The sequence below is a fragment of the Microcaecilia unicolor genome, chromosome 2, assembly GCF_901765095.1.
Source record: "Microcaecilia unicolor chromosome 2, aMicUni1.1, whole genome shotgun sequence".
NCBI classification, from domain to species: Eukaryota; Metazoa; Chordata; class Amphibia; order Gymnophiona; family Siphonopidae; genus Microcaecilia; species Microcaecilia unicolor.
Window position 1 is genome coordinate 11,897,206 of NC_044032.1, and position 26,882 is coordinate 11,924,087.

Consider the following 26,882-nt stretch of genomic DNA (forward strand, 5'->3'; position numbering starts at 1 on the left):
AGGGTTATTTTCAAAATGTTTTCTCCCTGCTCTAGACCTTGTTTTCTTATTTGCAACGCCTTCATTTTTTCGTATGATGGCAATGAAGACATTTCAATAATAAAAAAGAAAAGAAAAGAAAAAAGTGTATTGTAGCAGCACCATCTCAACCCAACCTCCTCGGGGGGCGGGACTTGTCGTTGATAGCGGTAGCAGGACAGGAGAGCTTATACTAAACTCATTTGATAGGTACATCGGAGCCCCTGATTGCTCAGCTAGACGGAAGGAAAGGCAGTGATTGGTCCATGCGCTTCCCGTTGCATATCGGAGTCTCTGGTTGGTCTATGGGAAGCAAATGTTCTCATTGACAGGCGCTGATTGGTCCGTGCGGTTACGGTTGCATAACGGAGCATCTGGTTGGTCGATTGACAGCACTGATTGATCCAATGCGGGGAGTCGTTCTATATTGGTGCCGCTGATTGGTTGGTGGTAGGCGCTTCTGTATCTCTGATTTCCGGGTAGCGGCTGCGATAGAGTGAGAACAGAGCAGAGGATGTAAGTTCTCCTTCCAGTGTTAGAAAATGTTTTCCTAGTTGTACGTTAATCTCGCTTTCTTTTGTGAACCCCTCAAATTCTCCTCCTTACCTGCATCTTCCCTGTACCAAGAACACAAACCATAGAACAATCTTAATCTTCTACTGTGATGTGTGTGGATTTCATCACCCCATCTACTCCAGCAGCTGTAATGTGTGTGACCCTATTACCCCACCCCCTCAGTCCAGAAACTGCAATGTGTGCGTATCCCATCACCCCTCCATTTCAAAGAACTATAATGTGTGTATACCCCGTTACCCCACCTCCCTCAGTCCAGGAACTGTAAAATGTGTGTACCCTGTCACCCCCCATTAGTCTAATGTGTGTGTACCCCATCACCCTCCCTTAGTCAAAAGAACTGTAAATGTGTGTGTACCATATCACTCCAGTAACTGTACTGTGTGTACATCACCCCCCCCCTCAGTCCAGGAACTGTAATGTTTGTGTACCCCATCACACCCTCACTCCAGCAACTGTAATGTGTCTGTACCCCATCACTCCACCACCTCAGTCCAGGAACCGTAATGCGTGCGTGTGTGTGTACACACTATCACCCCATCCCCCTCAGTCCAGGAACTGTAATGAGTGTGTACCCCATTACACCACCTCCCTCAGTTCAGGAACTGTAAAATGTGTGTACCCTGTCACCCCTCCCCCATTAGTCTAATGTGTGTGTACCCCATCACCCCCCCCCCCTTTAGTCAAAAGAACTGTAAATGTGTGTGTACCATATCACTCCAGTAACTGTACGGTGTGTACATCACCCCCCCCCCTCAGTCCAGGAACTGTAATATTTGTGTACCCCATCACCCCACCCCTCTCAGTCATAAGAATATAAGTATTGCCATGCTGGGACAGAGAAAAGGTCCATCAAGCTCAGCATCCTTTTTCCTACAGTGGCCAATCTAGGTCAGAAGTACTGGCAAGATCCCAAAACAGTAAAACTGATTTTATGCTGCTTATCCTAAAATAAGCAGGATTTCCCCAAGTACATCTTAATAATAGCTTATGGACTTTTCTGTTAGGAAATTAATCAAACCTTTTTTTTTAAACCCTGCTAAGCTAACTGCTTTTAGCACATACTCTGGCAATGAAGTCTAGAGTTTAATTATACGTTGAGTGAAGAAGTATTTTCTCCAATTTGTTTTAAATGTAGTATTTAGTTGTTTCATTGTATATTTTTGGAAAGAGTAAATGATTCACATCTACCCGTTCCACTCCACTCTCTATTTTATAGACCTCTATCATATCTCCCCTCAGCTGCCTCGTCTCCAAGCTGAAGAGCCTTAGCCTCTTTAACCTTTCCTCATAGGGAGGTCGTCCCATCCCATTTATCATTTTCGTTGCCCTTTTCTGTATTTTTTTCTAATTCCGCTATATCTTTTTTGAGATGCAGTGACCAGAATTGCACACAGTATTCAAGGTATGGTCGCACCAGTGAGTGATACAAAGGTATAATATTCTCATTTTTATTTTTCATTTCTTCCCTAATAATTCCTAACATTCAGTTTGCTTTTTTAGCAGCAGGACACCCAAATACTTGTTCCATATCATCAAGCTGATCAATCCATAGACTGGTGGGTTGTGTCCATCTACCAGCAGGTGGAGATAGAGAGCAAACTTTTGCTTCCCTATATGTGGTCATGTGCTGCCGGAAACTCCTCAGTATGTTCTCTATCTCAGCAGGTGGTGGTCACACACAGCAGCAGCTCTGGCTAGGCCTCCAAGCCTAATCCTTAGGTTTTGTTGAGGCCTGGGGTTGAGGGCTCTTTTGAGCAAGTGCAAACCTGGTGGTGCCAGGTCCCTCCTTTTCTCCCCCCTCCCGCTGGCTCCGTTAAAAAAAAAAAAAAAAATTTTAAACGTCTTTAAAGGCGTTTATCTCGACGTTTATTTAAACGTTTATTGCAGCTACTCACTGGGACACCAGTTCGTTACAGCTCGGAGCGGCAAGCAGGTAATTTTACCTTTTTATAGCGGGCAGGGGGTTCCCCGATTCTTCTCCTCGTGGCATATGGCGTCGGAGGGCGAGGGCGCAAAGGGTCGCTCCCCGGATCGCTGGAGCGCTTCTAGAGGGGATGCGGGGGTTTTACGGCCTGATTCGCCCTTGATGGGTGACAGTTTAGTGACCGATGAATGTCCCGGTCCTTCCTCCGGCGTGGCAGTTTTTCCCGCCATAAGCACCCATCCCCCGCTCCTCGCCTCCGCCATCTTGGCCGGCCACGCGGCTCGGACGGCTTCTTCGTGGGCCGCCCTTGAGGTTGGAGACATTAATGCCATGAACGCCCTTAATTTGGGCGACGGCACAAAGCGGCTAAAGTTAAGCGCCGTTCTTCCCGCGCGGCTCCTTCGCGGAGTTTCGCGCCGGACGCCATTTTGGATGCGCAGCATGTCTCTCCCCCGCTATTGCGAGCGCCGGTTGAGAGTGCGTCTAGGGCTGTTGCCCAGGCTGCGGAAGTGCACAGTCTGGGGGGTTTCTCCCCCGAGTTTGTTTTGCTGCTGCATCAGGCTTTCCTCATGCAAAACGCTGCCCCTGCTCCCTCGTCTGGTAAAGAGGTTGAGGTTCCCAGAGGTAACGCCCTCGGGTTGATTCCCAGGCCTTGGAGGACTTTGTCTCCTCCGATGTAGATGAGGGCAGCGTGTCTGAGGTCTCCCAACGGTCCTTTGCGGATTCCTTGGAGGAGATAGATCCCCGCTCGGATGGAGCGGATGACCCCTCTGCAGCGCGGCTTTTTAGCCCAGAGGATTTGCCCAACCTGTTGTTACAGGCCATGGACACTTTGAAGATTTCCTCTCCGGAGGACGTCTCTCCCTCAGCCCCTGTTGGCTCTGCCATTATGCTGGGGACGAAGCGCCCGCCTAGAACCTTCCACGAGCATGATGCCATGCACACCTTAATTTCGGCTCAATGGGATGTCCCGGAAGCGAGCCTTAAAGTGGCTAGGGCTATGTCCCGCCTCTATCCTTTGGCTGTGAGTGAACGTGAGGCCTATCTGTGGCCTACCGTGGATTCTTTAATCACTGCGGTGACTAAGAAAACAGCTTTGCCGGTAGAAGGTGGCACGGCCCTGAAGGACGCCCAAGACAGAAGATTGGAGGCGGCCTTAAGGTCGTCCTTTGAGGCGGCTGCTTTAAGTTTACAGGCCTCAGTTTGCGGCTCCTATGTGGCCAGGGCGTGCCTGGCTATGGTGCAGCGGGCTTCCCCCTCGGATCATTCCTTGAGGGCTGATTGGCCGGCCCTGGAATCGGGCTTAGCCTATTTGGCAGACTTGCTGTATGATGTCTTGAGGGCCTCAGCTAAAGGCATGGCTCAGACAATCTCTGCGCGGCGGTGGCTTTGGCTGAAACATTGGTCTGCTGACCACGCCTCTAAATCCCGCCTGGCTGGATTGCCTTTTAAAGGCAAGCTGCTCTTTGGGGTCGAGCTGGACAAAATCGTGACCGATCTCGGCACGTCTAAGGGCAAGAAATTACCAGAGGTCAGGGCTCGGGCTAGTACTCGTCCCGGTACCTTCAGAGGACGGTTGCAGGAAGCCCGTCGGTACCGCCCGGGCAAGTCGGGCTCCTCTGCCCCTTCTTCCTTCAAGAGGAATTTCTCCCCCAAGCAGCATTCCTTTCGCAGAGACCGCCGTCCCGGAGGTGCTCCCTCCGGTCCTCCCCCAGGGTCTCGTACCCAATGACGGGGCCTTGGTCCACGCCCCAGTGCAGATTGGAGGACGGCTGTCCTCGTTTCTGGGCGAGTGGACCACAATAACTTCAGACGCGTGGGTGCTGGAAGTCATCAGAGACGGCTACAAGCTAGAGTTCTGCCGACCCTTAAAAGACGGGTTCGTACTCTCTCCCTGCAAGTCTCCGTTCAAGCTGTGGCAGTGCAGCAGACCTTGGACAATCTGATCCGCCTGGGCGCGGTCGTTCCGGTGCCAGAAAGTCAGCTTGGCAAGGGACGTTACTCCATTTACTTTGTGGTACCAAAGAAAGGAGGTTCTGTCCGGCCTATCCTCGACCTCAAAGGGGTCAATCGGGCCTTGAAAGTGCGGCTCTTTCGCATGGAGACTCTCCGCTCTGTTATAGCGGCAGTGAAGGCAGGAGAGTTCCTGGCATCCTTGGACATCAAGGAAGCGTACCTGCATATTCCCATCTGGCCTCCTCATCAACGCTTTCTGCGTTTTGCAGTCCTGGGACGACACTTCCAGTTCAGAGCCCTCCCATTCGGGTTGGCTACTGCTCCGCGGACCTTTTCCAAAGTAATGGTGGTCATCGCGGCCTTCCTACGAAAGGAAGGGGTACAAGTCCATCCTTATCTGGACGACTGGTTGATCCGAGCCCCCTCTTATGCAGAGTGCGGCAAAGCTGTGAACCAGGTAGTTGCTCTTTTGAGCTCCCTGGGATGGATCATCAACTGGGAGAAGAGCCAGCTGCGCCCGACTCAGTCCCTGGAGTACCTGGGAGTTCGATTCGACACCCAAGTGGGCAGAGTGTTCCTGCCAGACAAGCGGATTGTCAAACTTCAGGCTCAAGTGGACCAGTTCCTAGTAGCCTCTCCTCCTCGGACTTGGGACTATGTGCAGCTGTTGGGCTCTATGACGGCCACGATGGAAGTAGTGCCCTGGGCCAGGGCTCATATGAGACCACTTCAACAATCTTTGCTGCGGCACTGGACTCCGATGTCGGAGGATTATGCTGTGCGCCTTCCCTTGGACCCAGCAGTGCGCAAGGCGCTGAGCTGGTGGATGCAGACAGACAAGTTGTCTGCGGGAATGCCTCTGGTGACCCCAGAGTGGATTGTCGTCACGACGGACGCCTCTTTGTCGGGCTGGGGAGCCCACTGCTTGGGAAGGACAGCGCAGGGGCTCTGGTCTCCTGCAGAGGCAAAGTGGTCTATCAACCTCCTGGAACTCAGAGCCATTCGGTTGGCGCTTTGGGAGTTCATCCCGGTACTGGTGTTGAAGCCTGTACGGGTCCTGTCAGACAATGCCACGGCTGTGGCCTATGTCAACCGCCAGGGAGGTACCAAGAGCGCCCCTCTAGCCAAGGAGGCTATGAATCTTTGCCACTGGGCGGAAGCGAACCTGAAGCAGCTTTCAGCGGCCCACTTTGCCGGAGTCATGAATGTCAAGGCGTTCTTTCTCAGTCGCCATACCTTGGAGCCTGGAGAGTGGCAACTATCTGCTCAGGCGTTCTTGGACATCACGAAGCGCTGGGGCCAGCCGAGCCTAGTTCTGATGGCGTCATCGGCCAGTTGCCAAGTGCCGCGCTTTTTCAGCAGAGGACGGGACCCTCGATCCCTGGGAGTAGATGCTCTTCTCCAACAGTGGCCGACACAAGAGCTCCTCTATGTGTTCCCGCCCTGGCCCATGTTGGGCAGGGTGCTAGACCGGGTGGCAAAGCATCCCGGCAGGGTAATCCTGGTGGGTCCGGATTGGCCCAGACGTCCCTGGTATACGGACTTGATCAGGCTCTCAGTCGACGATCCTCTGCGACTGCCTCTGGAGCAGGGCCTGTTACATCAGGGTCCCATGGTGATGGAGGATCCCTCCCCCTTTGGTCGTACGGCCTGGCTATTGAGCGGCAGCGTCTGAGAAAGAAGGGCTTCTCAGACAAGGTCATCGCCACTATGCTGAGAGCGAGGAAGCGCTCTACTTCTACTGCTTACGCCAGGGTTTGGCGTACCTTTGCAGCGTGGTGTGAAGCAGGCTCACTTTCTCCCTTCACTGCTCCAATTTCTTCAGTGTTGGCGTTCCTGCAAGAAGGTCTGGAGAAAGGCCTGTCGCTCAGTTCCCTTAAAGTCCAGGTAGCGGCTCTGACTTGCTTCAGGGGCCGCCTGAAGGGTGTTTCCCTGGCTTCTCAGCCAGATGTGGTGCGCTTTCTCAAGGGAGTTAATCACCTGCGCCCTCCTCTGCACTCAGTGGTGCCTGCGTGGAATCTCAACCTGGTGCTAAGAGCATTGCAGAAGCCGCCTTTTGAACCCTTGTCAAGGGCATCTCTGAAAGACCCGATGTGGAAAGCAGTCTTTTGGTGGCTATCACTTCAGCCAGAAGAGTTTCCGAGCTCCAGGCGCTCTCATGTCGAGAGCCTTTTCTGCAGTTCACTGAGGCAGGAGTGACTATTCGCACAGTGCCTTCCTTTCTGCCCAAGATTGTTTCTCGCTTCCATGTGAATCAGCAGCTCTGTCTCCCTTCCTTTCGTAGGGAGGACTACCCAGAGGAGTACTCTGCTCTTAAATATCTGGATGTGAGGCGAGTCATCATCAGATGCTTGGAAGTGACCAATGATTTCCGGAAATCGGATCATCTGTTTGTCCTGTTTGCAGGTCCTCGTAAGGGTCTGCAGGCTGCTAAGCCTACAGTGGCAAGATGGGTCAAGGAAGCCATTGCAGCGGCTTATGTGGCCGCAAGGAAGGTGCCGCCTATCCAGCTGTAGGCTCACTCCACGAGAGCTCAGGCGGCCTCGATGGCAGAGGCCGGATCCGTCTCCTTGGAAGAGATATGCAAGGCGGCAGCTTGGGCTTCGGCTCATACATTCTCCAAGCATTACCGTTTGGCGGTGGCTGCACGGGCGGAGGCCCGGTTTGGAGCTTCAGTGTTGAGGTCAGGGATTTCAATGTCCCGCCCTGGGTGAGTACTGCTTCGGTACATCCCACCAGTCTATGGATTGATCAGCTTGATGATATGGAAGGTAAAATTATGTATAATCATACCTGATAATTTTCTTTCCATTAATCATAGCTGATCAATCCATAGCCCCTCCCAGATATCTGTACTATTTTTATTCTGGTTGCATTTCAGGTTCAAGTTTAGTCTTCAGTTACTTCAGAAAGACTTCGTGTTCAAGTTTTTTCACCTGGATTCTTCAAGAGTTGAGACGAGTTTGTGTTACAGTGAGCTGCTGCATTCCTCTCCCCCCCGTTTTACGGGGCTGGATTGAGACATAAATTCTGCCGGCACTCCCTCCCGCTTCGTGCGGCTGTAGGGCAGCTTTGTACCCCTCCCGCTTCGGCGGTGTTAGGGTCAGTCAGCTCCTCCCGCGGTTGCGGTTGCAGGATAAGCCAGATCCCCCCGCATCGGCGGGTGTGGTGTCCCTCCCCCGCTCCGCGGGGATGAGCTGGACGGATTCCCCTCCCCCACTTGTGTGGGGATGAGCTGGGTTAATTCCCCTCCCCCGTTTCGGCGGTGGTGAGCTGGGCAGAGTGTCCCTTCGTGGGTGTAATTCTCTTAAGTGCTGAGTCCTGCGGATGGAGCTTTGATATCGACATACTGAGGAGTTTCCGGCAGCACATGACCACATATAGGGAGGCAAAAGTTTGCTCTCTATCTCCACCTGCTGGTAGATGGACACAACCCACCAGTCTATGGATTGATCAGCTATGATTAATGGAAAGAAAATTATCAGGTATGATTATACATAATTTTACCTTAGGCCATAACCACTCCAAACAATCACCGTGATGTTTGGAATGAATTGACACTAATTTTGCTGCTCGAAAAATCATGGGATGGTGAGTCTGTTCCAGCTTTAAGAGTGGGCATGTACCTGTGGGGAGCTTAACTTTTTAATGTCTGCAGGGAGTTGTTGAATTTTTAACCATTACCATTGGTTAGATAAGATATAAGCAAAGTTTTTAAAGAATAATGGTCATGCAAATTTGTTATAAATTTTTAGTTTCCCTGTTCACAAGCAGGATGAAATGAGTGATGGTGTGGATGGCTCTGTCAGGGCTTTCTGAGCATGTGCAGCTGGTCGGCTCTCTCTCCACCATAATGGACACCGTGTGAAAATTCAGAAAATGAAAGTGGAGCTGTCAATCAGACAGAGTTGGAAGCAATTTTGGGTGGAGTTGATAAAAATGCACTGACGAGGGATGGACTGACAGTGATCTGGGTACTTGGGCAAAAAGGGTCATGGGCCTCCAATCACCTGTCAAAAGTGATTAAATTATATAGAATTAGGGTACAGTGGGCCCTCTACTGTTGTTGGCCATCGGTCACTGCCCTATTGTCCCAATGGTCGTCCACCCCTGGTACCGACTCCAGCTTCAAAATAAAAACGTACATTATTATATTATTTGGTAAATTAATCACCTTATATGTATATTTTTTTGTCCTGGATCTAAAGTACTGGTAAATATAAGTGCTTTAGATCCAGAACAAAACAATTTAAAGCCTAATATCAGTAGAAGTCGGAGTGGAAGGTTTGGTGTACTGACTGCACAGCACTGGCAGAAAACAGCATGGGTAACCTGGCAACATTGTGTGATGACAATCATTTCAGAATCTTCGTGTAGAGATAGTGAGGTGAAGGTTTCTGACAGATCATACACACGGCAGGCTGGCATGGTCATCCAGGAGCACACCTCCTCAGTGGAAGCATTTTGGGAGTGGCTCTTGCACTGAATGCATCACCTTCATAGGATGGCAGCAGTTCGTCCCCTTGATGTTGCTGAAGCAAGAAGAACCCAGGGCAGATGTTTTGGGTAATGGAAGGGAGGGGAACAGCTAGAACAGATATAGTCTACACATTAAAAAGGGAGAAAGGACATCCAGATAACAAGAAGGCATGATTAAAAAGTAAGGTGAAGGATCCAAATGAAGTTAATAGGTAACAGTATAAGGAATGGCAAGTCGAATGCAAAGTACTGATAAGGAAGCCAAAGACAGATTTTGAAAGGAACATAAGCATAGCCATACTGGGTTAGACCAGTGGTCCATCTAGCCCAGTATCCTTCATCCAGTGGTGGCCAATCCAGGTCACAAGCACATGACAGAATCCCAAATAGTAACAAGATTCATGCTACTGATCCCAGGGGGACAAGCAGTGGCTTCCCCCATGTCTATCTCAATAGAAGTCTGTGGACTTTTTCTCTAGGAACTTGTCCAAACCTTTTAAAACCCAGATACGCTAATACTACATCCTCTGGCAACGAGTTCCAGACCTTAACAATTCAAAGGCAAAAACAAATAATACAAAATATTTTAGGGTATATTTGAAGCAAGAAGCCAGTAAGAGTATCGGTTAGACCACTAGACAATCAAGGGGTAAAAAGGGCACTCTGGAGGAAAGGCTGTAGCTGCGAGACTAAGGCGTGCTATCGTTTTTGGCGCGTGCTAAAAATAAACATGTGCTTAATGCTAGAGAAGCCCATATATATTCCAGTGGGTGTCTCTAGTGTTTAGCGTACGCTAATCGTTAGTGCGCACTAAAAATGCTAATGCACCTTTGTAAAAGACCCCTTAAATGAATTCTTCGCTTTCACAGATGAAGATGTGGGGAACATATTCATATCAGAAATGTTATTTATTGGTGATGGATCAGAGGAACTGAAACAAATCTCTACAAACCTGGAAAATGTAATAGGGTGAATTGACAAGCTAAAGAACAGCAAATCACCTGTACTAGGTGGTATACATCCGAGAGTACTAATAATAGATCTGTAACTTAATTTCTCAGTTTTATTAGTAATTTTTTTAATTATCCTTAAAATCATGTGTGTACCTGAAGATTGGAGAATGGCCAATGTGAGGACAATTTTTAAAAAGGGTTCTAGAGGTGACCAAGGAAATTTATAGATCAGTAAGCCTTGCATCACACTTCCAGGCAAAATGATATAAAGTATTCTAAAGAAAAAAGTTACTAAATATGGACATTGGTATGGGTTAATGGGACAAAGCCAGCATTGATTCAGCCAAGAGGAATCTTGTCTCATTCATTTCTTTGAAGGGATAAATAAATGTGGATAAAAGTGAGCCAATTGATGTAGTGTATCTGGCGTTTCAGAAAGCATTTAACAAAGTACTTCATGAACAAATCTTTAGGAAATTAGGAAGTTAAGGGATAGGAGGCACTGTCCTATTGTGGATTAAGAAATAGTTAAAAGAAAACAGAGCAGGGTTGAATATTTGCTATTCTCAATGGAGAAAGGTGAATAGTGGGGTTCCCAGGAATCAGTGCTGGGACTGCTGCTTTTGGAAATATTGTAAATGACCTGGAAACAGGAGTAATGAGTGAGGTAACCAAATTTGCCGATGAGACAGTTTTGTTTTTTCAAAGTTGTTAAATCACAAGAGGATTGTGAGACATTGCAAGAGGACCTTACGAGATTGGGAGACTGGGCATCCAAATGTCAGATGACATAATAGTGTGAGCAAATGCTTGGGTGCATAGGGAGAGGGAAAAAGAGGTTATGTGCCCTTGTATGTCTCGAGTGATGCTCCATTTAGAATACGATGTGCAGTTTCTGGAGACTGCACTTCAAAAAGATATAAACGGGATAGAGTCGGGCCAGAGGGCAGCTACAAAATTGGTCTCTGTCATAAAGCATGTGGGGACAGTCTTAAGACGCTCAATATGTATACATTGGAAGAAAGGCGGGAGAGAGGGGATATGATAGAGATGTTTAAATATGTCTGTGGCATTAATGTACAGAAGGTGGGCCTTTTTCAAAAGATGTGGTGGTTGTACGCACACTGAGGTTTTAGGATGATATGTATACATTGGAAGAAAGGCAGGAGAGAGGGGATATGATAGAGATGTTTAAATATGTCTGTGGCATTAATGTACAGAAGGTGGGCCTTTTTCAAAAGATGTGGTGGTTGTACGCACACTGAGGCTTTAGGATGATATGTATACATTGGAAGAAAGGCAGGAGAGAGGGGATATGATAGAGATGTTTAAATATGTCTGTGGCATTAATGTACAGAAGGTGGGCCTTTTTCAAAAGATGTGGTGGTTGTACGCACACTGAGGTTTTAGGATGATATGTATACATTGGAAGAAAGGCAGGAGAGAGGGGATATGATAGAGATGTTTAAATATGTCTGTGTCATTAATGTACAGAAGGTGGGCCTTTTTCAAAAGATGTGGTGGTTGTACGCACACTGAGGCTTTAGGATGTTGAAAAACTGTATCTTGTGCTCCAATTTCTAGAAAAACAGCATCATCAAAAAGCTTGATAAGAAAATAACTCCAATCATCCAAAAGCTCGCTGAAATGTATTTGCCTTCAGTTGTTTACTAGAAGAAAGCAGTGATGTAATTCCAGAGAGTGAGCCCTGAATAAACATAAGTGATGGATTTTCTTCAAGACAGTATTAATAGAAAGAGGGAACATAAAGCAAACATTTACTCTGGGATCTCAAAGGCCATGTGATTATGTTCCAACAGGAGCAGGAGAGAGAAAACTCTGGCCCTGGGGAGGAGCAGACATAGCAGGGCTTTGGGCCAGGGCCTCTGGTTTGGCTGGCGGGGGCCCCCCCAGCAGAAGAGGTCTTCTTCCAGCGCTGCTCTTCACTCTGCCGCATTGTCTGCCAAGCGGCTGCTTTTCCCCTCAGGCCGCGAATGCATGATGTGAGAGAAAAAGCTGCTGAAGGAGCAGAGCAGGCAATGCTGCGGAGTGAAGAGCTGAAGAGCAGCGCTGGAGGAAGACTTCTTGCAGGGCCTCGGCATCCCCACCAGCTAAGGTATTTGGAATTGCGGCAGGGGTGGAGGGGCCTGGCTCAGTCTTTCAGTGGCCCTGCTTCTTAGAAAGCATTCCTGTATAAGAGTTGTGCTTCAGTTTTGATTGTTTGAATCAAAGATTTTTTTTTTCTAAAATATTTTTTGAATTAGAATTATCACATCACTTTTTTTGTGAGATTGAGTATATATGCATGTGAAGAAACAGGGAATTTTCCGGCTTGAAAATTGTATAGCTAATTGTTTATGATGTGCATTTCCTTTGTCTGGGCAGCAGGTGGTGACTTCCTTTTGTTTGTAAACTACTACTATTTAACATTTCTAAAGCGCTACTAGGGTTACGCAGCGCTGTACGATTCAACATAGAAGGACAGTCCCTACTCAAAGAGCTTACAATCTAAAGTTGTTACAGAACTGTCAGTTTCTTCTTCTTGCCAAAGCTGTTAGCTTAAGCTGTGAAGTCATTTTTTTTTAGTGGCAGATAAGACTTGGAAAGAGAAGGTTCTCTTTTCCTGAGACCCTGTGAACAGTTAGACTTCATAACCTGTGAGCAGCTTGTTCCCGAACTCCCCAGGTACTATTTAGATAGTTTTATATTTGATCCATATTCAGTTATCTGTTATTGCTTGTTCTTTTCCACCTGTTTATATGGTTCACTGTTCTACTCTGACAATAAACTACTACTACTACTATTTAACATTTCTAAAGCGCTACCAGGGTTACGCAGCGCTGTACAAAAAAAACAAAGAAGGACAGTCCCTGCTCAAAGGAGCTTACAATCTAAAGGACAAAAAAGTGCAGTCAATCAAATAGGGGGCAGTCTAGATTTCCTGGGTAGAGGTACAATGGTTAGGTGCCGAAAGTGACATTGAAGAGGTGGGCTTTGAGCAAGGATTTGAAGATGGATAGGGAGGGGGCTTGGCGTATGGGCTCAGGGAGTTTATTCCAGGCATAGGGTGAGGCGAGGCAGAAAGGGCGGAGCCTGGAGTTGCCGGTGGTGGAGAAGGGTACTGAGAGGAGGGATTTGTCCTGTGATCGGAGGTTACGGGTAGGGGCGTAAGGGGAGATGAGGGTAGAGAGGTAGTGAGGGGCTGCAGATTGAGTGCATTTGTAGGTTAGCCAGTGAAGTGACTTGAGGAGAGGGGTGATATGAGCATATCGGTCTTGGCGGAAGATAAGACGCGCAGCAGAGTTCTGAACGGATTGAAGGGGGGATAGATGGTTAAGTGGGAAGCCAGTGAGGAGTAGGTTGCAGTTGTCAAGGTGAGAGGTAATGAAAGAGTGGATGAGAGTTCGGGTGGTGTGCTCAGAGAGGAAAGGGCAAATTTTGCTGATGTTATAGAGGAAGAAGCAGCAGATCTTGGCTGTCTGCTGGATATGGGCAGAGAAGGAGAGGGAGGAGCCGAAGATGACTCCGAGGTTGCGGGCAGATGAGACGGGGAGGATGAGGATGTTATCGACTGAGATAGAGAGTGGAGGGAGAGGAGAAGTGGGTTTGGGTGGAAAGACAATGAGCTCAGTCTTGGCCATGTTCAGTTTCAGGTGGCGGTTGGACATCCAGGCAGCAATGTTGGATAAGCAGGCCGATACTTTGGCCTGGGTTTCCGCAGTGATGTCTGGTGTGGAGAGATAAAGCTGGGTGTCATCAGCATAAAGATGATATTGGAAACCATGAGATGACATCAGCAAGCCCAGGGAAGAGGTGTAGATTGAAAAAAGAAGGGGTCCAAGGACAGATCCCTGAGGAACCCCAACAGAGAGTGGGATGGGGGTGGAGGAAGATCCATGAGAGTGTACTCTGAAGGTACGGTGGGAGAGATAAGAGGAGAACCAGGAGAGGACAACGCCCTGGAACCCAAATGAGGACAGTGTGGCGAGAAGTAAATTATGATTGACAGTGTCAAAAGTGGCGGATAGGTCGAGGAGGATGAGGATGAAGTAGTGACCTTTGGATTTGGCAAGGAACAGGTCATTACAGACTTTAGTGAGTGCCATTTCTGTCGAATGTAGAGGGCGAAAACCGGATTGAAGCGGGTCGAGGATGGCATGAGAGGAGAGAAAATCAAGGCAGCGGCTGTGAACGGTGCGTTCAAGTATCTTGGAGAGGAAGGGTAGGAGGGAGATGGGGCGGTAGTTTATTGACTCTGCTGTCCTGGACTGACTAAGGATCCTGGTGGTTTGTGTTTTGGTCTGTGGGTGCTTTCTGGGAACTGTGGGACCCCTTAGAATGTGGCCCCAGTAACCTAGAAATTACCCGGGAATAGCTTGAGAGTGGGAGACTCGCCCAGAGGCAAGTGGGACCCAGCAAGCAGATGGAAGGATATGCTAGTGTAGAGCACGTGTGCAGGTGGTAGTGGACCTGAGCAGTGCTGGGACGGACCCTTTAGTTGGCTGCAGGCTTAACCCCCCCCCCCCCCCCCCCCCAGATGAGCTCTAGGCATTTTGTCACAATGCACCAGAAAAAGAACAGTAACCCAAAATCTGTATCACATTGATAAAGATAAATTGATGTAGAAAATACCTCTCCTGCACAAAGTAATTCTTTCTTTTTCCTTTTTTCAGTTTATCTGAAATAGCTTTTGGATTCTATTTTACACTGGCTGGATCCATGAATAAGGTCTGTAAACAGGAGCCTTCAGATCAACTTCATCACCAGTGCAAACTTCAAACAGAAGAGTCATATGAGGAGAGCAGTATTAAACTGTACACTCCAGTCCCCTGTCACCAGAGAGCACACACCGAGGACGACCCCTACATCCACAATATCTGGACACCTGCCCTTCAGCCCCAGTGCAAAGTTAAAACAGAAGAGGCATATGAGGAAAGCAATGTAAAACTCTACACCCCAGCCCTTCACCACCAGGGAGCACAAACTGTGGACGACCCCTACATCCAGAGCGCTACATCTGTCCCTCAGTACCAGGTAGCACAAACAGAAGATGAGTCATACATACATGGTATCTCCACTCCTGCCTCTCAGCACCAGTGCAAGCTTAAAACAGAAACGTATGAGGAAAGCAATGTAAAACCCATTGCTCCAGCCCCTTGTCACCATGGAGCAAATATGGTGCATGACCCCTACATCAATTGTCTCTTCACATCTTTCCATCAGCACCAGCCAACACACACGGAGGATGACCAGTACATACATGATATCGCCACTCCTGCTCCTCAGCATCAATGGAAGCTTAAAACAAAAGAAGTAGATGAGGAAAGCAATGTAAAACCCACTGCTCCGGCCCCTTATCACCAGGGAGCAGACATGGTGCACGACCCCTACATCCACGATCTCTTCACGCCTGCCTCTCAGCACCAAAGAGTACTCACGAACGATGACCCCTACATCTACAATATCTCCATACCTGCCCCTCAGCACCGGTGCGAGGTTAAAACAGAAGAGGCGTGTGAGGAAAGCAATTTAAAATTCTACACTCCAGCCCCTCACCACCAGGGAGCACAGACGAAGGATGACCCCTACATTCAACATACCACCACACCCACCCCTCAACACCAGACAGCACACACAAAGGATGACCTGTGCATCCCTAATATGACCACACCCACTCCTCAACACCAGAGCAAGATTAAAACAGAAGAGGCGTATGAGGAAAGCAATGTAAAACCCTCTGCTCTGGCCCCTCATCACCAGGAAACACACACAGAGGGTGACCCCTACATCCACGATTTCTTCACTCCTGCCCCTCATCATCAGACAACACACACGAAGGATGTGCACATGGAAGATAATCCTTATATATGCAATGCCTGTGGAAAAAGTTTCAGTAGTTACTCACACTATATTAAACACCAGGAAACACACAAAGCTGAAAAACCATATAAATGTACAAAGTGTGAAAGAGCCTTTGGTTATAATTCACATCTCATTCAGCACCAAAGAATCCACACTGGGCAAAGACCATTCAAGTGTACTGAATGTGGGAAAAGCTTTCGGCAAATCTCTAGTCTTATTAAACACCAAAGAACTCATACAGGGGAGAAACCTTATAAATGTACAGAATGTGAGAGAAGCTTTATTCAGAAGTTCAATTTGATTGAGCACTTACGAACCCACACATCGGAAAGATTGTACAAGTGCACTGACTGCGAAAAGAGCTTCAGTCAAAGAGCAGGGCTGTATCAGCACCAGAAAACTCATGCACGAGAGAGGCCACACCAGTGTGGAGAATGTGAGAAAAGCTTCAATAAAAGCTCAGCTCTCATTCAGCACAAAAGAACCCACACAGGGGAGAGACCGTACAAGTGTGCCAACTGTGAGAAAAGCTTCCGTCAGAAGGGAAATCTTATTGAACACATGAGAACGCACACAGGAGAGAAGCCATATAAATGCATGGTGTGTGAGAAATGCTTCAGTCAGACTTCCCATCTTATTAAACACAGGAGAATCCATACTGGAGAAAAACCTTACCCATGTACTGAATGTGGGAAAGCATTCATTGAGAAGTCTAAGCTTACTGCACACCAGAAAATCCACTCAAGAGACAAACAGAAGTGACTGAGATGATAATTCTGACACCTATAGAGCTATAGACACCAGCTGTATGTGACAGCATCCAGGTGCTCAGCAGAGGCTAAGGCTTTTGCATGAATGTTGTTTCTTTTCTTCATATGCAATCCACATGCGTTCACTGCCCCCCCTTCTTTTCAGAAATGTACAGTTTGCAAGAAACGTGGAGGAGGGAAGATACGATAGAGACATTTAAATATTTCTGTTCTATAAATGCAGAAAAGGTGGGTCTCAACTGAAAGGAAGCTTGGGAATGAGGGGGCATAGGATGAAGGTATAAGGGGACAGCCTCAAAAGTTATCTAAGAAAAGACTACTGTACGGAAAGGGTGGTAAATGCATGGAATGGCCTCCTGGTGGAGTTGGTGAAGATGAGGACCGTATCTGAATTCAAGAAAGCTTGGGACAAGCACTTAGGATCTCTTAGGGACAAGAGATAGTAGATGGTATGGATGGGTAGATTGGATGGGCCATATTGTCTTTGCCATCATTTTCTGTGTTTCATATGCACACTCACATATTTTAGAAGCATTGAAACTAGTGGAGGACCTACAACAATGAAAGAAAGAAGTAGAGTTGTGGGATCACACCAGTGCCCAGCCTATCAACAGAAGTGTTTGGCAGAGTATTGGTTTAGGAGGGTCAACAAGCTTCGAGGGCTGACAGTGCCCAAGATCCTGTGGCTTCAGTAATATTCGATCATCTAACTATGTGTGTAAATACAAAAGCAGTGTCGAGATAATAGCAGCAAAGAGAGTGTGGATCCAACAAGGTTCTCATTTTCTGATGTAGTGAAGGCTGCTGTGACTGGACTGGTGAAGACATCAGTCATTCATACAGTCCCTCTTTCATAGGATGAGTCTTGGGTTTCTGAAACTGAGGAAGGATAATCTTCCCTTTGAATACTGTAGAATCTGTAATCCTTACTGGGCTTATATCAATGGCAAGACAAAATGATAGCCAGTATCCAGACTTATCCAATGGTGTCAGTCAAGTTATCTCTTATTCACAACCAGACTCTGGTGGTCTCGCTGTTCCATTGTTAGCACCTAGTTTGAAGAATGAGGAGGACTGAGGCGAAAAGAGATTCTACACCATGTTTGGGATGTTAAGTTAATACTTGAGTAGAATTGCAGAGAGATCTGTCTGGAGTAGCATAGAAAGAGATCTCCAGGCCTATCAAAGCTGTTTATTTTTTCTCTCCTCCCCAATGTATTTTTGTATCACACACCTTAATTGAACTTCCCCTTTTCTAAAGATCTTTAGTCCTTGTGCTTTTGCCTCATTGAACATTCATATCGTTTCCACTGGGAGACTGTTCTATGGATCCACTGGCTTCCCTGTGAAGAAATATTTCCTGATGTTCCAAATCTGCCTTCTCCAATCTCAGGCCATCATTTCCTGAAACATCTTTTCTTCTGGAGAAACTCTTGCATTTTCTGTATTATTTGTATGTTTTGAGTTCCTTGAATAACCCTATTATATTCCCTTTGTCTTCACTTTTCCAAGATCCTTGAGGGTTTTGTAGCAAACTCTAGCACTCTGGTAGTCTTCCTTATGCCTTGTCTCTGCCGAGACAGGCCTCCAAAACTCAATGTGATGGTTGAGAGTACTCGCTAATAACCCTAGCACTTTACTCATTATGCATTCTGCCTTCAGATCAGATTCGCTTAGCTCTGGTCCCTCTTCTGTTTAATGGTACTTCATTTCACTTATTAGACCCATCCAAATGAGACTGCAAGGTTTGTTTATCATCTAGCAGCTTCCTCTGTTTCCAGCTCGTTTGGGATCAGTTCTGAGATCAGCATGAAGATCCATCATTCACAACTAACTGGAGATGTTTTAACTCATGCAGCTTGATCACTGTAGTGATGGTCCTCAGCTAGGAGCCATGCACCAGGACAATCGTAGCTCCCAGCTGACAACTGACTCCTTCATGGAGCTGTAAAGTGCTCCTCTCACCTCTGCCAAACCCAAGCAACCTGTACACGTGGGTCTAAATTACTTCATCCTGCTGTAACTAAGCCAGAAGCTGAGCTCTCAAAACCAGTCATTTGCTCATAATCAGCTTGTTCATCTGTCTTTTCTCTGTATCCGTGTGACCTAATATAGCTGAACCATGTCTTTTTCAGCAGGAGTGACTGAGGTGCTAGGCTGTATGTTTTTTATCCATTGGCCATGAGTCCTCTGCTCCCTGCAGCAGAGCACTGAAGGCAGGATGGAAAAACTTTGCCTCTTGGGAGCCTTCATGGACCTTTTTGTGTAGAGAGGCTGCCTTGCGTCCCCTGGTGTTCTTAATTGCAAGCTTGCCATATAAACAATAGAGACTTGGCCAGAGAAAATGAAATTTTTAAAAGATATGTGACAATTGGAAGACAGTGATAGAATGAAAGCAAAGTTTCTGCACTACACAACTGTACAAAAACTTAGATTTGATTTGGAACAGGTTTCCTATGGACCAGCTGCCATTAATTTATGTATTGGTAGGGAATGGAGGATGGTGAAGAGAAAAGCTTTCCAGCACTTAGGAAGCTCCCTGGAGGAAGAATCAGCATTGCCATGGATCCTGCCACAGTTTTCACCCTCCTATATACATGTCAAAATTTAGCCATTCTTCATACAAAAGGGAAGCCGTTTCCTTTCATCTGTAAGCTTGAAGCTTTGGTAGTTGGCACTACTGTTCTCAGTTTGCACACGCTTTTCCGTATGTTTTGTATTTGTGTGTGTGTGCTGTATTGTGGTGTTCTTTTGCTAGGACACTGAAGATTTGGTAGTGGGCACGACTATTCCCAGTTGCATGTATCCCCATATGTTCTGTGTGTGTGTGTGTGTGTGTGTGTGTGTGTGTGTGTTGGTGTTCTTTTGCTAGGTTACGTTGATACATAAGCAGTTGACACTACTGTTCTCCATTGCATGTATGTTATGTGTGTGCGTGTGTATGTTCTGTTGTGGTGCTAGGACATTGAAGGTTTGGTAGTGGGCACGACTGTTCCCAGTTGCATGTATTCCTGTATGTTCTGTGTGTGTGTGCTGAGGTTCTGTTATTAAGATACGTTGATACATTAGCAGTTGACACTACTGTTCTCCATTGCATGTATGTTGTGTGTGTGCGTGTGTATGTTCTGTTGTGGTGCTAGGACATTGAAGGTTTGGTAGTGGGCACGACTGTTCCCAGTTGCATGTATTCCTGTATGTTCTGTGTGTGTGCTGAGGTTTTGTTACTAAGATACGTTGATACATTAGCAGTTGACACTACTGTTCTCCATTGCATGTATGTTGTGTGTGTGCGTGTGTATGTTCTGTTGTGGTGCTAGGACATTGAAGGTTTGGTAGTGGGCATGACTGTTCCCAGTTGCATGTATTCCTGTATGTTCTGTGTGTGTGTGTGTGTGTGTGTGTTGGTGTTCTTTTGCTAGGTTACGTTGATACATTAGCAGTTGACACTACTGTTCTCCATTGCATGTATGTTGTGTGTGTGCGTGTGTATGTTCTGTTGTGGTGCTAGGACATTGAAGGTTTAGTAGTGGGCACGACTGTTCCCAGTTGCATGTATTCCTGTATGTTCTGTGTGTGTGTGTGTGTGTTGGTGTTCTTTTGCTAGGTTACGTTGATACATTAGCAGTTGACACTACTGTTCTCCATTGCATGTATGTTGTGTGTGTGCGTGTGTATGTTCTGTTGTGGTGCTAGGACATTGAAGGTTTGGTAGTGGGCACGACTTCCCAGTTGCATGTATTCCTGTATGTTCTGTGTGTGTGCTGAGGTTCTGTTACTAAGATACGTTGATACATTAGCAGTTGACACTACTGTTCTCCATTGCATGTATGTTGTGTGTGTATGTTCTGTTGTGGTGCTAGGACATTGAAGGTTTGGTAGTGGGCATGACTGTTCCCAGTTGCATGTATTCCTGTATGTTCTGTGTGTGTGTGTGTGTGTGTGTGTGTGTTGGTGTTCTTTTGCTGGGTTACGTTGATACATTAGCAGTTGACACTACTGTTGTCCATTGCATGTATGTTGCGTGTGTGCGTGTGTATGTTCTGTTGTGGTGCTAGGACATTGAAGGTTTGGTAGTGGGCACGACTGTTCCCAGTTGCATGTATTCCTGTATGTTCTGTGTGTGTGCTGAGGTTCTGTTACTAAGATACGTTGATACATTAGCAGTTGACACTACTGTTCTCCATTGCATATATGTTGTGTGTGTGCTTGTGTATGTTCTGTTGTGGTGCTAGGACATTGAAGGTTTGGTAGTGGGCATGACTGTTCCCAGTTGCATGTATTCCTTTATGTTCTGTGTGTGTGTGTGTGTGTTGGTGTTCTTTTGCTAGGTTACGTTGATACATTAGCAGTTGACACTACTGTTCTCCATTGCATGTATGTTGTGTATGTGCATGTGTATGTTCTGTTGTGGTGCTAGGACATTGAAGGTTTGGTAGTGGGCATGACTGTTCCCAGTTGCATGTATTCCTGTATGTTCTGTGTGTGTGTGTGTGTGTTGGTGTTCTTTTGCTAGGTTACGTTGATACATTAGCAGTTGACACTACTGTTCTCCATTGCATGTATGTTATGTGTGTGCGTGTGTATGTTCTGTTGTGGTGCTAGGACATTGAAGGTTTGGTAGTGGGCATGACTGTTCCCAGTTGCATGTATTCCTGTATGTTCTGTGTGTGTGTGTTGGTGTTCTTTTGCTAGGTTACGTTGATACATTAGCAGTTGACACTACTGTTCTCCATTGCATGTATGTTATGTGTGTGCGTGTGTATGTTCTGTTGTGGTGCTAGGACATTGAAGGTTTGGTAGTGGGCATGACTGTTCCCAGTTGCATGTATTCCTGTATGTTCTGTGTGTGTGTGTGTTGGTGTTCTTTTGCTAGGTTACGTTGATACATTAGCAGTTGACACTACTGTTCTCCATTGCATGTATGTTGTGTGTGTGCGTGTGTATGTTCTGTTGTGGTGCTAGGACATTGAAGGTTTAGTAGTGGGCACGACTGTTCCCAGTTGCATGTATTCCTGTATGTTCTGTGTGTGTGCTGAGGTTCTGTTACTAAGATACGTTGATACATTAGCAGTTGACACTACTGTTCTCCATTGCATGTATGTTGTGTGTGTATGTTCTGTTGTGGTGCTAGGACATTGAAGGTTTGGTAGTGGGCATGACTGTTCCCAGTTGCATGTATTCCTGTATGTTCTGTGTGTGTGTGTGTGTTGGTGTTCTTTTGCTAGGTTACGTTGATACATTAGCAGTTGACACTACTGTTGTCCATTGCATGTATGTTATGCGTGTGCATTGGTGTTCTTTTGCTAGGACACATTGAAGGTTTTGGCAGTTGACACTACTATTTCCAGTTTAGGCAGTTGACACTTATTTCTCTCCCTTGTGCACTATTTCTTACTATCCTATTAAAATTGTAGTTCATCCCCTCCTGTCCTACTCGTTATGCCTCTTTTTCCCCCTTGTTTTGTAATTTTAGATTGTAAGCTGCCTAGATGATACTATGTGATGGGTGGGATGGTAAATCCTCAATAAATTTGAAACTTGAACTTCTGTTCCTACTTGCATGTACTCCTGTGTGTGTTGTGTTTTGGTGCTTTTTTGCTAGAACACATTGAAGGTTTGACTTTGGCAATACTGTTCCCAGCTGCATTATTCCCCTATGTTGTGTGTATGTGTGTTGTGTTCTGGTGTTCTTGCATTGACAGTTGGCACTTCTGTTGCTAGTTGCATGCATTCCTGTATATTCTGTGTGTGGTGTTCTTTTGCTGGGACACATTGAAGGTTTGGCAGTTGGCACTTTCTGTTTCCATTTGCAAGAATTCCCATAACACTCTCATCCTTCCTGTCTCATCAGCTCGTAACCTTGGGGTCATCTTCGACTCCTCCCTCTCCTTCTCTGCACATATTCAGAAGACTGCTAAAACCTGTCATTTCTTTCTCTTTCTGAGCACACTACCAGAACCCTCATCCACACTCTCATCACCTCTCGCTTAGACTATTGCAACTTGCTTCTCACAGGTCTCCCACTTAGCCATCTCTCTCCTCTTCAATCTGTTCAAAATTCTGCTGCACGACTAATATTCCACCAGTGTCGTTATGCTCATATTAGCCCTCTCCTCAAGTCACTTCACTGGCTTCCTATCCGTTTCCGCATACAGTTCAAACTCCTCTTATTGACCTGTAAGTGCATTCACTCTGCAGCTCCTCAGTACCTCTCCACTCTCATCTCTCCCTACATTCCTCCCCGGGAACTCTGTTCACTGGGTAAATCTCTCTTGTCTGCACCCTTCTCCTCCACTGCTAACTCCAGACTCCATTCCTTTTATCTTGCTGCACCATATGCCTGGAATAGACTTCCTGAGCCGGTACGTCAAGCACCATCTCTGACCGTCTTCAAATCTAAGCTAAAAGCCCACCTTTTTGATGCTGCTTTTAACTCCTAACCCTTATTCAGAACCCTTATTTTATCACCCTCACTTTAATATTCCCTTATCTCTTGTTTGTCCTAATTAGATTGTAAGCTCTGTTGAGCAGGGACTGTCTCTTCATGTTCAAGTGTACAGCGCTGCATACGCCTAGTAGCGCTTTAGAAATGATAAGTAGTAGTAGTATGTTCTCTGTGTATGTGTGTTGTGTTCTACTGTTGTTTTGCTAGGATATGTTGATGCATTGACAGTTGGCACTAGTGTTCCCAGTTGTATATATTTCTGAGTATGTGTGTAGTTTTCTGGTGCTCTTTTGCTAGGACACATTGAAGGTTTGACAGTTGGCACTTCTCTTCCCAGTTGCATGAATTCCCATATGTTCTGTGTGTGTGTGTTGGTGCTATTTTGCTAGGATACGTCCTCCCCCCGCCAAGCTCTACTGTCCTCCACTTTGCTGCTAACCCATGTCCTCATATACACAGTGTGTTCACTGTGTCCTACACATTCTTCCCCCTCCCAGCCCTACCTTTCGCCTTTCATTGAAAAATCTACAAAAGTTTTGACCCCAGGCTGTGCTGCCATACCTGTTTGGTTTTCCCTCCTTTTGGACCCCTTTGATCTCTCCACTGCCTGTTTTGCTGGTTCCTTTTGAACTCATGGTACAGGAAAAAGCTTTCTAATTTGGACCCTATCTGCCCTTCCAACTATCGCCCCATCTTCCTCCCTTTTTTATCCAAGATACTTGAACGTTCTGTTCACCGCCATTGTTTTGACTTTGTTTCATCTCAAGCTAGTCTTGATCCACTTCAATCTGGCTTTTGCCTTCTACATTCAACTGAAACAGCCCTTGCTAAAGTCTCCAGTGACCTGTACCTGGCTAGATCCAAAGGTCTCTATTTTGTCCTCATCCTTCTCGATCTATCTGCTGCTTTTGGCACTGTTGATCACCACCTACTCCTTGATATGCTGTCCTCACTTGGATTCCAGGGCTCTATTCTTTCTTGGTTTTCTTCTTATCTCTTCCATCGCACCTTTAGTATATTCTCTGGTGGATCCTTCACTTCTATCCCACTATCAGTTGGTGTACCTCAGGCCTCTGTCTTGGGACCTCTTCTTTTTTTCCATCTATACTTCTTCTGTTGGTGCTCTGATCTCCTCCCATGGTTTTCAGTATTACCTTTATGCTGATGACTCCCAGATCTACCTCTCCACACCAGAAATTTCAGCAGGAATCCTGGCCCAAGTCTCAGCCTGCCTGTCTGACATTGCTGCCTGGATGTTTTACTGCCATCTGAAACTAAATATGGCCAAGACTGAGCTTCTTATCTTTTCTCCTAAACCCACCTCTCCTCTTACCCCATTCTCTATCTCTGTACATATTACTCTCATCCTCCCTGTCGCATCAGCTCATACATAAGAATATAAGAACAGCTACACTGGGTCAGACCAATCGTCCATCTAGCCCAGTATCCTGTTTCCAACAGTGGCCAAGACAGATTCCAAGTACCTGGCAGAAACCCAAATAGTGACAACATTCCATGCTACCAATCCCAGGGTCATCTTTGACTCCTCTTTCTTTCCACACACCCAACAGACTGCTAAAAACATGTTTTTTCTTTTTCTATAATATCATCAAAATTCATCCCTTCCTTTCTGAGCACACTAACAGAACCCTTATCCACACTCTTTATCACCTCTTGCGTAGACTACTGCAACCTTCTCATAGGTCTCCCACTAAGCCATCTCTCTACCCTTCGATCTGTTCAAAACTGTGCTGCATGACACATTCCGCCAGGGTAACTACGCTCATATTAACCCTCTCATGTCATTTCATTGGCCCCCTATCCATTTCCACATACAATTCAAACTCTTCTTATTGACTTACAAGTGCATTCACTCTGCAGCTTCTCAGTACTTCTCCACATAGCCATATTGGGTCAGACCAATGGTCCATCTAGCTCAGTATTCTGTTTCCAACAATGGCCAATCCAAGTCACAAGTACCTGGCAGAAACCCAAACAGCAACATTCCATGCTACCAATCCCAGGGCAAGCAGTGGCTTTTCCATGTCTATCTCAATTACAATCTATGGACTTTTCCTCTGTGAACTTGTCCAAACCTTTTTAAAACCCAGATATGCTAACTGCTGTTACCACAGCCTCTGGCAACAAGTTCCAGAGCTTAACTATGCATTGTGTGAAACATATTTCTTCCTATTTCTTTTAAAAGTATTTCCATGTAACTTCATTGAGTGTCCCGTAGGCTTTGTACTTTTTGAAAGCGTAAAAGATCGATTCACTTCTACTCATTCTACACCACTGAGGATTTCATAGACCTCAGTCATATCTCCCTCAGCCATCTCTTTTCCAAGCTGAAGAGCTCTAATTTCTTCAGCCTTTCCTCATGTGAGAGGAGTTCCATCTCCTTTATCATTTTGGTTGTTCTTTGAACCTTTTCTAATTCTGCTATATCTTTTATGAGATACAGTGATAAGAATTGAACTCAATACTCCACACCATGAAGCGATACAGAGGCATTATATTATTCTTGGTCTTATGTACCATCCCTTTCCTAATAATTCCTAGCATTCTGTTTGCTTTTTTGTCCACCGCCACCACCACGCACTGGACAGAAGATTTCAGTGTATTGTCTACAATGCTACCTAGATCTTTTTCTTGGGTGCTGACTTCCAAGGTGGACCCTAGCATTGATTCGGATTATTCTTTCCAATGTGTATCACTTTGCATTTGTCCACATTAAATTTCATCTGCCGGAGATCTCGCGATGCTGTGAGCTGGACGGACGCTTAGCGCTGCAGCTCTGGGACCCCGGCTCCTAAACGCCCCCAAAATAAAAGAAATCAGCTGAGTTGCCTCCCTCCCGCGAACACACATAACGGAGGACTGTATGGACAGATATTTACGCCGCTCACCAGCTCAGATGGCGCATAAAGCGGTGAAAAAAGAAAAAAACAAACTCGCGAGCGAAAACAAAATGGCGGACAACGAGAACGAATTGAGAACGGAATTCTCCGAAGCTCAATTGGCACAGATTACAGCAGCGATCATGAAGGCACTAGCCCCGCAGTGGGACTCCCTGTCCGAAAAACTAGACAGTTACGCGGCGGGCTTTGATGGCTTGCAAACGCGAATGGGAGATGTGGAGACCAGAGTAATGGCGCTGGAGGACGATGTTAGAACACATGGGCCTGAGATTGTCAGCTTGAAACAGCAACTGATAGATCTGACAGACAAGTTCGATGATCTCGAGAATCGCTCGCGGAGAAATAATATAAGGTTAGTTGGCCTGCCTGAAAGCATACCGGAGGCTAACATGGCGGAGTGGCTGGAACAATGGCTGGGCAAAGAACTGGCTTTGACTGATTCAAGAGGGCCATTGGTGGTAGAAAGAGCCCATAGAGTAGGCCGGAAAAACGAAGATGTTAATCGACCCCGAGTGGTAATAGCAAAAATACTGAACTATAAGCATAAACAAGAAATCCTGCAGGGTTTCAAATTGAAGAGAGACTCACTGACCTATAACACTAAACGAGTACTAATTTTTCAAGATTTTTCCCGGATTATACAAGAAAAAAGGAGACAATTTCACCCCCTCTGCACAATACTGATCAAGAAAAAAATTAAATTTATGCTAACATATCCAGCTCGATTGCGAATCTTTTACCAAGATAAATGGCAATATTTTGACGCAGCACAGCCTGCACGAGCATTTCTGAATGGATGTGGATTATTGACGGGAGAATGAGAGCTGCTGGACAGGCGCGGGAGTCTGGTCATGAAGCATAAGCAGATTGTAAGGTGAGGGAAGCACAGGGAACGGGGGGGCAGGCGGGGGTCGGGGCTCCTTAGCGTCACAAGAGATCCCCCACTTTCAGCTAGCGCTGGAAGGGCACATAGGGTTT

The 26,882-nt window shown here is 46.4% G+C and overlaps 1 protein-coding gene across 2 annotated transcripts; it reads left to right on the plus strand.

The window, feature by feature from the left end:
* The first annotated feature begins 495 nt into the window (after nt 1–495).
* LOC115462770 (zinc finger protein 79-like) lies at nt 496–19,740 on the plus strand. Of its 2 annotated transcripts, XR_003940955.1 has the most exons (3): nt 496–534; nt 14,580–19,281; nt 19,577–19,740. XR_003940955.1 is itself a non-coding variant. In XM_030192756.1 (2 exons), the coding sequence occupies exon 2, from the start codon at nt 14,626–14,628 to the stop codon at nt 16,528–16,530; it is 1,905 nt and encodes a 634-aa protein (XP_030048616.1). In that variant the 5' UTR covers nt 496–534; nt 14,580–14,625; the 3' UTR covers nt 16,531–19,740. The 2 variants fall into 2 exon arrangements, 1 of the variants encoding a protein (XP_030048616.1); XM_030192756.1 differs by having other exon boundaries at nt 14,580–19,740.
* The last annotated feature ends 7,142 nt before the right edge of the window (nt 19,741–26,882 follow it).

Excerpts from the sequence above, each read along its gene's own strand:
- LOC115462770 (XM_030192756.1), top strand. The coding sequence starts at position 14,626 with ATGAATAAGGTCTGTAAACAGGAGCCTTCAGATCAACTTCATCACCAG.